The 13020-nt window shown below is 46.0% G+C and overlaps 1 protein-coding gene across 1 annotated transcript; it reads right to left on the minus strand.

The window, feature by feature from the left end:
- Positions 1–929: 929 nt before the first annotated feature.
- LOC138100629 (uncharacterized) lies at positions 930–3623 on the minus strand. Its single transcript, XM_068998504.1, has one exon. It carries the CDS (start codon positions 3616–3618, stop codon positions 1513–1515), a length of 2106 nt encoding a protein of 701 aa, XP_068854605.1. The 5' UTR covers positions 3619–3623; the 3' UTR covers positions 930–1512.
- Positions 3624–13020: the final 9397 nt, after the last annotated feature.

Here is a 13020-nt window from a genome sequence, read left to right on the forward strand (position 1 = left end):
GAAAGTGAAAAATGCTAGAAACCAACCACATAAAGTCAAGTTTTAAAATGATGGAAGGCAGTATGTAAATAAGTTGAGAGTGTTCCATCCTAACCTGTTTTTTCATTTCATTGTATTAATTCAGGTTGGTTGATGCTCTGATAAGAAAAATGTCTTCCTTTCTTCTGCTGCTTCTGACATTTGAACATCGCTGTGAGAGGTTTTGGTTGTACTTCAGGGCCCTTGTGGAGCCCTTCCAGCACAGAATATTCTATGATTCTGTGACCTGGAGCAATGCTCCTGTGCTCGGCACTGCTGAGGGTGCATCTGGAATCCCGGGCCCGCTTTTGGGAGCGCACTACGAGGCTGGGGCGCGTCCAGGAGATGGGCATGGAGCTGGTGCAGGCTCCGGAGCACAGGTGTGATGAGGAGCAGCTGAGGGAGCTGGGGGTGCTCAGCCTGGAGCAGAGGAGGCTCGGGAGGCACCCGCGGGAGTTGGCAGGTGCTGGCAGAGGCCGCTGCTGTTCTCCCTCGCAGCCTGAGGGCAGCTGTGGCACCCGGCCTCAGGAGGGCTGAGCGGCTTTCCCAGGAGCTTCCTGCCGCATCCCACAGCACCGGGGAGGGGGCTGCTGCCGTTCTTTCGGGTAGAGAGGGCTTCAAAGGTGCCCGGGAAGAGGCCGGGGGTGCGGAGGGCTCAGGCAGGCAGCCCGGGGGCCGCTGGTGCCACGGAGGGAGAGGGAATTGTGCGTGGCCGAAGGGGAAAGCTGCCAGCGGCGTCCGGCTGTGGGCAAGGCCTGTGGCCCCCGTGGAGCCGGGAGGGCTGCCGGGAAACGGGACGGGGGCAGCTGCCCTGTGCCTGGAACCCTGCCAGCCCTGGGGCTGAGGCACCTGGGTGACACCAAATCCCGCCTGGCACTGAAAGGCAGGAAAGGACTCCACTACTAGAAAAGTAGTAAAGTAGGTATGTTTTATTCCAGCGCTGGGACGCATGGGGGATAGCTCCTCCAAAATCATGCGTGCCTACAGCTGTTTTCAGCTCGGTATTTATCGGGTTACAAGTTCCATATTCATTAAGTTTCCTAACAAACTCATACATATTCATCACCTAGCCCCGCCCAGCCTCGCTTCGTATTATAATGAACTCAAAAGTCATTTACATCCGCATTGCGCTTGCGCAGTGTTGTCTGGTGGTTGTGGTAGGGGTCTCTCGGGGGTCTTGTGACGAAGTCAGGGAGAGTCTTCCTCGTCTGAACTTTTCACCTTTCTCTCCTGCGCATGCTCTTTTATACCTTTGGCCTGGGTTTAAGCTTTGGGACTGGTTTGAGCTAGTTTTGGGATGAAGCAGGATGCCTGTCTGAGACTCCCCCTGGTTTTATCAGCAGTCTCTTATCTTCTTCTTCCTGCTCTGGTATGCTGACCAAGCTAGATGCATTGTTCCTAACAAACGAATTCTTTTGCTCCCCATCCCCCTGATTCAGTCCCCCCTTTTCTAAAGAGTTAGTAAATTCTTTTACTAATACTTAAATTCTTCTCCTAATGAATTTTTTGGTAGGCATCTCTTAATGTTTTCCCGTGTGCGTTTGACAAAGTAGTTAGGACTGATAGTCTTTTTAGTACTCTATAGTTCCAAATAAGTAACGCGATAGACAACGCAAGACAGGTGCTAACCAAGGTTAATAAGACAATTATGGGGTGACATAACGTATTTAGGATACCAGTTGCGGTAGGTGACCACCCGAAAAGTGAGTCCCACCAGTTATGACTTGCGTCTTGTCTCACTCTTTGCAAAATTCTGCTGATTTCTTGTGTGTCATAATGGACAGTGACTAAGGTCTTTTCCCCGTTTCTTTGGATTTCTTTCAAAATTTCCATGAGGTCTTGATGCTTTACTAATTGCTTTACTAATGTTAGGTTCATCCCAATAGGTGTGGGTAGCAATTTATGGTAAACGGTATAGTTAGACCTTATTAATTGATGAGATACGACTGGTGCTAAATACGAAAAGTCACACCCAACAATCTTGGCAAAATTACAAATACAAAAATTAGAGTGATTCCTGGCAGTTACATTTATAACATTGTCATCTATCATCATTGAAGTGCAGGTAGTTCTTAAGCACACACAGCCTTGCCCAACATATACGAGTACAGTTTTCGGTGAAGTGTCTGGGTGGATCTCAAAGTGACATATGCCTTGTTCTGTATCAAGACATATGTCTCTGGCATCAAGTGTATTACTTTCACAGATAAATCCTTGTTGTTCCCGTGTAATACAAGATTCTAAATTCACTGTTTGCCATTTTTCTCTTACCATCCGAGCCCATACTCTATGTTCAGAGGGGTAGAAAACTGTCCCTTTATGGTTTAATCCCAATGCGACAATAGGATGAATTACATAAACTGTGGCATTCCGTATCGTAAGCACAAAGGCAGTAGCTATGTTAGTCATTGGGTCATAGGTGAAATTTACCAAGGTCCACCAGGATTGGAGCTTTCTTTCTAATTTAGTAGCATTGTTCCAAACAGCCTCTCGGATCTCAATAGGAAATACACCTTCATTACCCTCTCTTATGATTAAGGAAGCTGTGGACTGCATCCATAATTGAGCTTGTATGCAGCTAAAGGCTAATGAGACATTGTCCTGAGCTGTGCCAAGTGTGTTTAATATCAGTTCGTGATCCAGGTTGCTGATTTTTGCAAGGTCTGGGAGTATTTTTGAGACTTGCCACTGGCTGTTTCCTAATGCTAATAGGGAAGATTGTAGGGGCTGTTTTAATTTGGTCAGGTCACTGGTTGCCGTGGCCAGTTTATTCATCAGTATCTCTGAATCAATTCCATTTATAACTCCCAGCCCTGTTCCTAGCATGCCACTCAGGCCTCTCCGCATTCTGCCCTTGAGGGGGGTTTGCTTCTGCAGCCAGGCTGTCCACCCTTCAAGGGATGTTTGAATTAAAGGGGAGCAGGCTGGTTGGATTTCAGAAATGTTAATTTGCATTAGTAGTTCTACACGCTTAAGAGACCATTCTGGGTTAAACAGCAGTAATTGTTGGCCTGTGTTCCTCACTACATAAGGGCCAATCTCATAAACCTTTGGCTCAGATTTAAGTGGTGTGACCTGGGTTCGGATCTGATTGCCAGAGTAGGTCATAGTGGGCCTAGCCATGGCATTTATCTGGAATTTGAATGAGAGTCCATTACTGCCTTGGCCCCAAAGACAAACCACTTCCACAGTCTGTACTAATGTAAAATTATACCAACAGTCTGCTTCACTTGCGTAACTACAGATTTCACGGTGTTTGTCTGTAGAAGTAGTTGAGACACTGATTTGGGTTGCTTTTTTGTGAGTAGTCCCGTTAATCATTCGGCATCCAATCTTGATTTTTTCTCCTACAGTCCCCTGGAGCTGCCAAGTTCTTTGTTTTTCCCACTCTTGCTTTGTATACACTTGGTTTCCGTGTATGACTACAGTCAACAGGTTTAAATTTTTTAAATCAGAATATTTCCCCATGAGTCCAGTAACCCGCATAAAGGCTTGAGACCATATGTCTTCTCCCCTAGGAATAATTTCCTGGCTGATGGTTACAATTATAACTGTGAGAAAAACAATTTTCCGGGTTATACTTGCGTGCCACCCTAACATTTTCATTTTGTTCGAGTAAACTTCAATTTCAATTCATCCCCAGGGGTCACTTTCCAAGGGGTCTCTGGAGCCTTCTTTACTCGGGTATGGTGAATCCAGGCACTCTGTTCTCTGATCTTAATCGCGGTGTAAGTGGTGAGGAGCACCTGGAATGGTCCTTCCCACTGTGGTTCCAGAGTCTTTTCTGTAAGAGACTTAACATATACATAATCTCCAGGCTGAATGCCATGTACAGGACCGTCTAGGCCTCGACTTCGAGTTCCAGCCACATGTTTTCCAATTTCTCTAAGCTGTTTATCTAAAGCAATCATGTAGGTGGTTAGCGTTTCTTCCCCTGTTTGGGTAGATATTCCTTTCTGTACCCCATATGGTCTCCCATAAAGTATTTCAAAGGGACTTAGCTTCTCCTTAATCCTGGGCTTGGTCCGAATTCGTAACAATGCAAGTGGGAGAGATTGGGGCCAGGGTAGGTTAGCTTCTTGCCCTAATCTCACAATTTGCTGCTTAATCATATGGTTCATTTTCTCTACTTGGCCACTCGACTGGGGATGATATGGAGTGTGGAGTTCCCAGTCTATGCCTAAATGTCGGCTAGTTTGTTGTACCACCCTTGAAATAAAATGTGGTCCCCTATCTGATGACATTGTGGCTGGAACTCCGAAGCGCGGTATTATTTCTTGTAGTAACACCTTTGTTACTTCTCGAGCCTTAGCGGTCCTAGTAGGAAAAGCTTCTGGCCATCCTGAAAAAGTATCTGTTAGCACTAACAAATATCGATACCCCCCTTTTCTTGGAAGTTCTGTGAAATCAATCTGCCACTGCTGTCCTGGCCCATGGCCTCTCCCAATTTGGCCTAATTTTGGTTTAGGGGTATTTTTGGGATTAGTCTGGAGGCAAAGGTTGCACTGTCGAGTTACTTGCATAACAGTTTCGTATAAGTTTCTGGCGATAATTTTCTCAATTAAGTAATTATATAAGGCATTTGTTCCCCAGTGTGTTTTCTGGTGTTCCTCTCTAACTACGGCCCATAGCAAATGAGAGGGAACAACTACTTTTTCCCCTGCAGTGATAGCCCATCCCTCTTGGTTAAATGTTCCCTTTTCATCTTTAATCAATTTCTTGTCTTTTTTATTATATGTTGGCTTACCCTCTAGGGAAAGTTGTCCATCTGGGATCAAGGCCCCAGTTGTTGTTACTTCACCTTTTGCTGCTTCTTTTGCCTCTCTGTCCGCCAGTTCATTTCCTTCTTCCAATTCTGAGCTCACCTTTTGATGTGCCCTTATGTGCATGATTGCTACTTTCTCAGGTAGCTGGACTGCTTCCAACAGCCGCATTATTTCTTCTGCATGTTTGATGTTCTTTCCATGCGAATTTAACAGTCCTCTTTCTTTCCAAATGGCCCCGTGTGCGTGTACAACTCCAAACGCATACCTTGAGTCTGTATAGATGTTTATTTTCTTTCCTTTTGCCATCTCTAAGGCACGAGTTAGGGCGATTATTTCAGCCTTTTGTGCAGAGGTGTTTGTTGGCAGGGGTCCGGATTCTATCACCTCCTGGCAGGTGGTAACTGCATACCCAGCATGTCGCTTTCCACTGATGATGTAGCTGCTCCCATCAGTAAACCAGGTCTCTGCGTTGTCTAAAGGGGTATCCTTCAGATCCGGGCGGCTGGAGTAGGTGGCTTCGATGGTCTCCAGGCAATCATGGCGTACCGGTTCCCCTTGATTTCCACTGAGAAAGGAAGCTGGATTGACAATGTTAGTTACCACTATTTCTACATCATCTTGTTCCACCATGATGGCTTGATATTTCAGGAACCTTTGTGGGGAGAGCCAGTGCCCACCTTTCACTTCCAGCACCGCAGACACCGTGTGGGATACCAGTACAGTCATTCTCTGACCCAAGGTGAACTTGCGTGCTTCTTGGATGTTTAGCACGACTGCTGCAACAGCTCTGAGGCACCCAGGCCATCCTTTGGCTGCTGCATCTAGCTGCTTAGAGAAATAAGCAACTGCCCGTCGGTATGGGCCCAGGTCCTGTGCTAGTATTCCCAGGGCGATCCCTTGCTTCTCATGGGAAAATAGAAAGAATGGCTTACTCACGTCTGGGAGTCCTAGAGCTGGAGCTGACATGAGGGCATTCTTTAGCTGGCTGAAGGCCCGCGTGGCCTCCTTTGTCCACTGGAGATCTCTGCTTTCCTTTGTAATGAGTTCATATAATGGTTTCACGAGCAGTCCGTAATTGTAAATCCACAATCTGCACCACCCCGTCATCCCCAGAAAAGTCCGTAACTCTTTCGCTGTCTGGGGCTTTGGGGTTTGGCATATCGCTTCTTTGCGATCTTGCCCCAAAGTTCGTTGCCCAGCACTGACTTCATAGCCTAGATAGATCACTTTCCGTTTCACCACCTGAGCCTTTTTCTTGGATACCCTGTACCCTTGGAGTCCCAAGAAGTTTAAGAGGCTTACCGTCCAGGCTGTGCAAGCTTCCTCTGTTCGGGTAGCTATTAGGAGATCATCCACGTACTGCAATAGCTTCCCTTCTCCTGGTGGGGCTTCCCAGGACTCTATGTCTTTTGCGAGCTGTTCTCCAAACAAGGTGGGACTGTTCTTAAATCCCTGAGGCAACACCGTCCATGTGAGCTGGGTTTTGCGCCCACTCTTAGGGCTTTCCCATTCGAATGCAAAAATTTTCTGGCTGGCTTCATGGAGAGGGAGGCAAAAGAAGGCATCCTTTAGATCTAAAACAGTAAACCAGGTTAGTTCTGGTGTTAAGCATGTTAACAGAGTGTAAGGGTTTGCCACCACAGGATAGAGATCCTCAGTTATCTTATTAACAGCCCGTAAATCCTGGACCACCCGGTAAGATCCATCGGGTTTACGGACAGGCAGGATAGGAGTATTAAAATCAGATTGGCACTCTTTTAACAATCCCAACTGTAAGAATTTTTCAATTATTGGGCCAATTCCTTCCCTGTCTTCCCTTTTAAGGGGATACTGTTTAATTCTAACTGGTTGTTTCCCTTCTTTGAGTTTGATCTGTATTGGGGTTGCATTTTTGGCTCTCCCAGGTACATCTGTGGCCCAGACTCCTGGGAACACCTGGCTTATTATCTCTTCCCTGATTTCCTCCACAGGGCCTTTGGTTGTTAATATTAGGCTCAGTATCTCTATGTACTGTTGGTCATTTACCTCCAGAATAACTTCCCCATTCCTAAAAATAATGGTTGCTTGTAATTGTTCTAATAAGTCTCTTCCCAAGAGTGCTTTTGGAGAATTGGGTAAATATAGAAACTTGTGAATACCCCATTGTTTCCCAATTTTATATTTCAATGGCTTACAAAAATAAGCTTTTTCAGATTGGCCAGTTGCTCCGTGTACCACAATATAGTCATTCTCCACAGGCATCAAAGCTTTATTTAAAACTGAATATGCTGCCCCCGTATCCACTAAAAATTCTATTTCTTTTTCCTTGTCCCCTAGCTTCATTATAACCAGTGGATCTGCTAGGGTGGAATCCCCCGGTCCTCTTCAGTCTTCTTTCACATGTGCAACCACCCTCCCCCTTCCTCGGTTTCCTCTGTTCTGGCGGTCTTCTTGTCTTCTTTCTGGGCACTCATTTTTCCAATGGCCAGACCTTCCACAAATCGCGCATTGGTCTCTACCTAGCCGGGGTGGGCCCTGTCTGGGAGGTCCTCGTCTGGGGGGTCCTTGTCTAAGTTTTCCTCTATTCCCTTCTTCTACCACTGCTACTAATCTCCTCATCCCTTGCTTGTAGCTTTCTTCTCGATTACTGAATACCCTCCAAGCTGCATCTAAGAGAGTTTCTAAATTCCTCCCTTCTGGCCCCTGAAGTTTCTGTAATTTACGTCTGATATCTCCTGTGGATTGCCCTATAAACAAAGATACTAGCTGTTGTACCCCTACCTCGGTCCCAGGATCCAGCGATGTGTTACGGCGCATTGCATCCCTCAGACGATCCAGGAATTCGGATGGTGACTCGGAAGGACCCTGTCTTATTGCGTACAAAGCTAACCAGTTTAGGGTCTTGGGAATAGCCCTTTCCACCCCTTTTGCTATCCATTCTTGATAACCTTTTAATTTCTTTAATTCAGCTGTTCTATTCGGATTCCAGTGTGGTTCCTGGAGTGGGAAGTAATCTTTTACATCTAATTGTTGCGTTTTGTAATAGTCCTCTGCCAAGTCTCGAGCTGTTTTCAAAACTAACTGTCTTTCTGTCTCTGTTAGTCCACCTAATAACAATTGTATATCAGCCCAATCTGGATTATGCTGTTTAATTATAAGTCGCAAGCGCTCAGCAGTACTTGCTGGATCATTTCGGTAATTTTTGGCAATATTATACCATGCATCTAGGTCAGCGGTAGAGAAAGGTACTCTAATCAACATTGTATCCCCATCAGGTGCCACCGCCTCTCTCAGGGGTGCCATCAGTACCTGTTTCCTGGTTCGGGACGAGACAGGACTGCCCGGGGGAGAGGGGGTTGGCGCTGGTGTTCCTTCCGAGTCCGCATCCTCTTCCTGTCTCCTAAGGGGAGGCTTAAGCAAATCGGTTAATTCATCATCATCTTGTCCCTGAGCTGCTGTTTGATAGACTTTGTCTGACCTTATGCATCTCTGACCTATGCTGCACGACGAGCAGCAGCGCTTAATTCTTCTTTGGCCCTTTTTATTTTCTTTTTCCAGAGCTAACACCATAGGATCACTGGGGGGTTTGATTCCACAGTCTCTCTGCCATTCAGGGTGTTTTCGGAGAGAGAAAAATGCATCAGCGTAGGAAACTTCTTCCCATTTACCTTCCCGCCTCAGAAACAGCATTAGCTGAAGCAAAGTATTATAATCTAAAGTTCCGTTAGATGGCCATTTAGCTTTATTTTCTAATTTATACAGTGGCCACCACTGGGTACAATATTTTATAAGGGTTTTTTTATTTTCTGTGCCTCCAGCTCCTACTATCTCCTTCCAATGGGCTAGAATACAGCCGAGCGGGCTTGCTCTGGGGATTTCCTTACTTTGTCTGGTTCCCATCCTATTTGAGCTTACTCAAATACTGTGCCACCCCCTTCGGGTCACCTGTATCCTATGCCTTTTGCCAAGGCTGCTTGAAATCTCCCTTTTTTTTTTTTTTTTTTTTTTTTTTTTTTTTTTTTTGTTTGTTTGTTTGTTTTTTTTTTTTCCTTTCTCCGACTTCCACAAGATCTACACTGAACTTACACCCACACACCAAGCAGGGAGTCCTCTCTATCACTCGAGCAGATAGGACACATGAATGGAGAGAGTTTTGTCCCCTAGCGTTATCTCGTTTCCACCCAAATCTTTCTTCACACTTTCTCACAATTCTTTCCCAATTTTCTTCCCGAACCTCCCAAACCTCAGGCACCAAATGCGACTTCCCACACACAATCTTTAAAATCTCAGGCTCAAAATACAAACTTTACACTGCATTACTATCCATGCAACTTGCTGTCCTCCCGTTGAAAAAGGTTCTGATACATCCACAAGAGCAAGCTATTTCTTGTACTCTTTCAAACTTTAAATTCTCTGCTGCTGGTTGTTCTCAATCAAAGGCCACTAATATTCCTGCAGAGGTTCTTCCAGTCAAGATTCCAAATTCAACGAACAAGCACTCTTCCAAACAAATGTCTCAATATCACACTCTCAAATATCACACGGCAACACGCAAGCTTCCTGTTTTACAAACGAATAAGCGACCTGATACACATCTGCACGACCGAATATACATCTGCACGACCGAATATACATCCACACCCATAAAAGCAATCCGACAACAACCAATGTCTGCACAAACATATAAACAACATTCAAACCAGCTACTAGTAGCAAAATGTTCGTAACACTCGCTTGTAATAGTTTCAGGGTCCCGCTTGTATTTTTCCAACACAGTAACAAGTTCCACCGGGACCCCCCCTTGGAATCACCCAATCCGCCCCCAGGATTGCTAGCGGCCGCTCTATCGGTCGGCGATTCCCCCTTGCCGGCCCCACCTTTACCCTCACAGGGACTACGCTGCGCGTGGGACGTCTCCTCACGGCTTACCAGCAGCCCTGGCCACGCGTACGACTTACAGGCACCTTAAATGCAAAACATACCGTTTGTCCGCAGCTTTAGCAGGTCGTTGTCTGTCCGCTGCAGTGAGCGAGCTGAGGGGAGGAGATCCTCCAGGAAAGCCCTGGGGCGCGCCTAGGATGTCCGCTCCTCAGCCGATCCTGCAGCCGGGCAGAGTCTCTCCTGGCTGGCTCGCCAAATGAAAGGCAGGAAAGGACTCCACTACTAGAAAAGTAGTAAAGTAGGTATGTTTTATTCCAGCGCTGGGACGCATGGGGGATAGCTCCTCCAAAATCATGCGTGCCTACAGCTGTTTTCAGCTCGGTATTTATCGGGTTACAAGTTCCATATTCATTAAGTTTCCTAACAAACTCATACATATTCATCACCTAGCCCCGCCCAGCCTCGCTTCGTATTATAATGAACTCAAAAGTCATTTACATCCGCATTGCGCTTGCGCAGTGTTGTCTGGTGGTTGTGGTAGGGGTCTCTCGGGGGTCTTGTGACGAAGTCAGGGAGAGTCTTCCTCGTCTGAACTTTTCACCTTTCTCTCCTGCGCATGCTCTTTTATACCTTTGGCCTGGGTTTAAGCTTTGGGACTGGTTTGAGCTAGTTTTGGGATGAAGCAGGATGCCTGTCTGAGACTCCCCCTGGTTTTATCAGCAGTCTCTTATCTTCTTCTTCCTGCTCTGGTATGCTGACCAAGCTAGATGCATTGTTCCTAACAAACGAATTCTTTTGCTCCCCATCCCCCTGATTCAGCACACGGCGTGTCCCTGCAGCCCCGTGTGCCTTGGCAGCGCTCTGGAAGTGTGTGGGATACAGAACAGGCCCGTTTCCTGCCTTTGCCATAAATCCAGTGCATTTCCCGGCCTCCTTGGGATGTTCCCTATGGCACAGTGCCATGACACAGTTACAGGGCTGTGGGGAGAGAAGAAACCTGGAAGTCTTTCATGGAACAATACCCTGTTCCTTCCAGCCAGCTCAGTGGCTGCCCTTCATGAAGTGGGATCATTTGTGTTACCCCACATTATTTTGAAAATGGACTGACATAGTTGGATTCTAGCTAGGAAATCTCAAACTTATCTCGGTTTGACTCATGGAACAAAATAATTTCTATATAAACCAGCATTTTTTTGTTCTAATGTAATTGTGGAAAGCTGGGAAAGAAGAATCCAAATTCTTATGCTTGATCTTGACATCCTGCAAGTACAGCTATGGTATACTTCAAATAACTTCCTTACAGAGGGAAAATATCTTCTATTATTCAAATCCTTGCTATATGATTTCAATTTATGACTAAACATTTGTATTTATATGTTCTGTGTAGCTGAATCAGAAGGCCTGTGTGTATATTCAGCCTGGTGACGGTGGGAGTAACAGTGATAGAGTACTTAGGGAATGATCCAACCAGGAGCTGATGTCACCAATGAATTATAATTGATGTCAGTAGTTTGAATTCTTGTCATCTACCCACATGATCCTAATGCTGGCAGCCTGTGGAATGTGATGCATGGGCAACTAGTGCGAAGTGATTATTTATTTTTTAATGGAACAGGTGGAGATTTCCTTTTCCACCTTAAAAACCCTCTGGAGCAACTATTTCTGCATTCTCTGTTTGCTTGCTACCTTTTTTTTTTTTTTTTAATTGGCCCAGACATACAACTTGAGGAGCCAGCTGTGTCTGTTGTGCTGCACCCAGGTTTGGACTGTCTCCTAGCTATGAATTCCTTATGCTTTTATGTGAATATTGAGCAGAAACATTCTTGAGCCCCATTTGGAATCAGGAGTATTAATGAAAGACATGTACAGTGTGGAGGAAAAATGGAAAGCTTTCACCTTTTAGTTGTATTTCTGCTGCTGTAACACTGGACTAGCATGGTGATAAATGAAGATTCCAGAATCTCTCACTGATACCAAGCAGCCATGTTTTATTCACCATCTTATGACCATTACTGATAACTTGTTTTCATACTGAAATACAGTGGATTGTGGGGGAATACAGGGGAATATGACTGTAGTAAGGAAGCTGCTCAGCTGTGTTTGAGGCACAATGAAACTATTTGTGCCGATGAAACCTTTTGTTTAACAGTTCTTTCAACTTGACTCTAGATACCTTAATGTAGTGGGTGAACCTGAGTTGATGGACAGTCTTTTAGACTAATGACGCTTCTCGCAATTTACATATTTAAACCACGTGGAAAGGCGGGAATTGCCTTTTGTCCCAGTTCGCCTGCCAGAAGGTGGGGGGGCTTCGAGCCTCTGGGCCCTGCTGGGCCAGGCCGGGCCCCCTGCTACCTTCCCCTTTTCCCAATGCCGCAGCGTGGACCCTGGGTCTCTGGGGGAGGAACTATCCCAGAGCCGCAGGCAGCTAAAACCAGCCATGGTCTGCCACACAGCTAAACCCATCCGGCGCGGCTTCTTGGGACTGGCGGGTCCCTCTCCTCTCCACGTGGAGCCGGTGGAGCCAGCAGGAGCCAGTGGAGCCTCCTTTCTGCAGTCAGCACACTTCGTGCTAAACTGAGGAAGACACCATGCAGCCAGCAGCACAGAGGGAGCGAGGCTTTCTTCTGCTGTAAAGCCAGAACAAGAACACTCTTCAACATGGCAGTTTCAGAGCCAGAGAGAAAGAGAAAGTGAGTCATGTGAGACAAAGCTGAAAATGGCAACCGGAGAAAAGAGGGTGGTGCCACGTTTTTCACGTGTAGCTTAAAAAAACTTTCTTGCCTGCCGTGGGAAGAAACTGTAATATCACAATCTGTTTGTCTCTTTAATCCATTTGAAGTACATGGGGGGATGGAGAATTCATGTGTGGCCCATGAAGACTGTGAAGAGTGCCTATGCCAGGCTATATAGAAGCAGTGAGAGGCTTTTAGAGGCTTGTGGGGAAGAACGCCTTTGTGTTCAGGTCAAAATAACTCGTCCTTAAAAAGATTAATAACCCCGTGTGATGGCCCATGTTTGGCAGTGTGAAGGAACTGAGATTTTTCACGGAAGAGATGTTTTACACCAGAGCAGATTGTTTCTTTCTGGGTGGGTCTGCTGTTGATGGCAGTTTGGGAACCACGTGCAGCTGAAGAAAACCCTTTTTCCCTTAAGCGTAAGAGAGAGACTTACCAAGAACTGTAACACTGACTAACATCCCATGTTCTGTTACCCTTTGTGTGAGTTGGATAAAAGGAGGAAAGTGCTGGAGAGTGGGAGGGGGTTTGCTTTAATTTCTTGTTATTTCTCTTTACTTTTAATTCTATTAGTAATAAAACTCTTACTGCAGCTGTTTAAGGTTTGTGCCTGCTTTGCTTTTTCCTAGTTCTTATCT

Source organism: Aphelocoma coerulescens, unplaced genomic scaffold, assembly GCF_041296385.1.
Source record: "Aphelocoma coerulescens isolate FSJ_1873_10779 unplaced genomic scaffold, UR_Acoe_1.0 HiC_scaffold_121, whole genome shotgun sequence".
Classification (NCBI taxonomy): domain Eukaryota; kingdom Metazoa; phylum Chordata; class Aves; order Passeriformes; family Corvidae; genus Aphelocoma; species Aphelocoma coerulescens.

Bases quoted from the DNA above. Each gene is read 5' to 3' on its own strand.
- LOC138100629 (XM_068998504.1), bottom strand. From the start codon at position 3,618: ATGTTAGGGTGGCACGCAAGTATAACCCGGAAAATTGTTTTTCTCACA.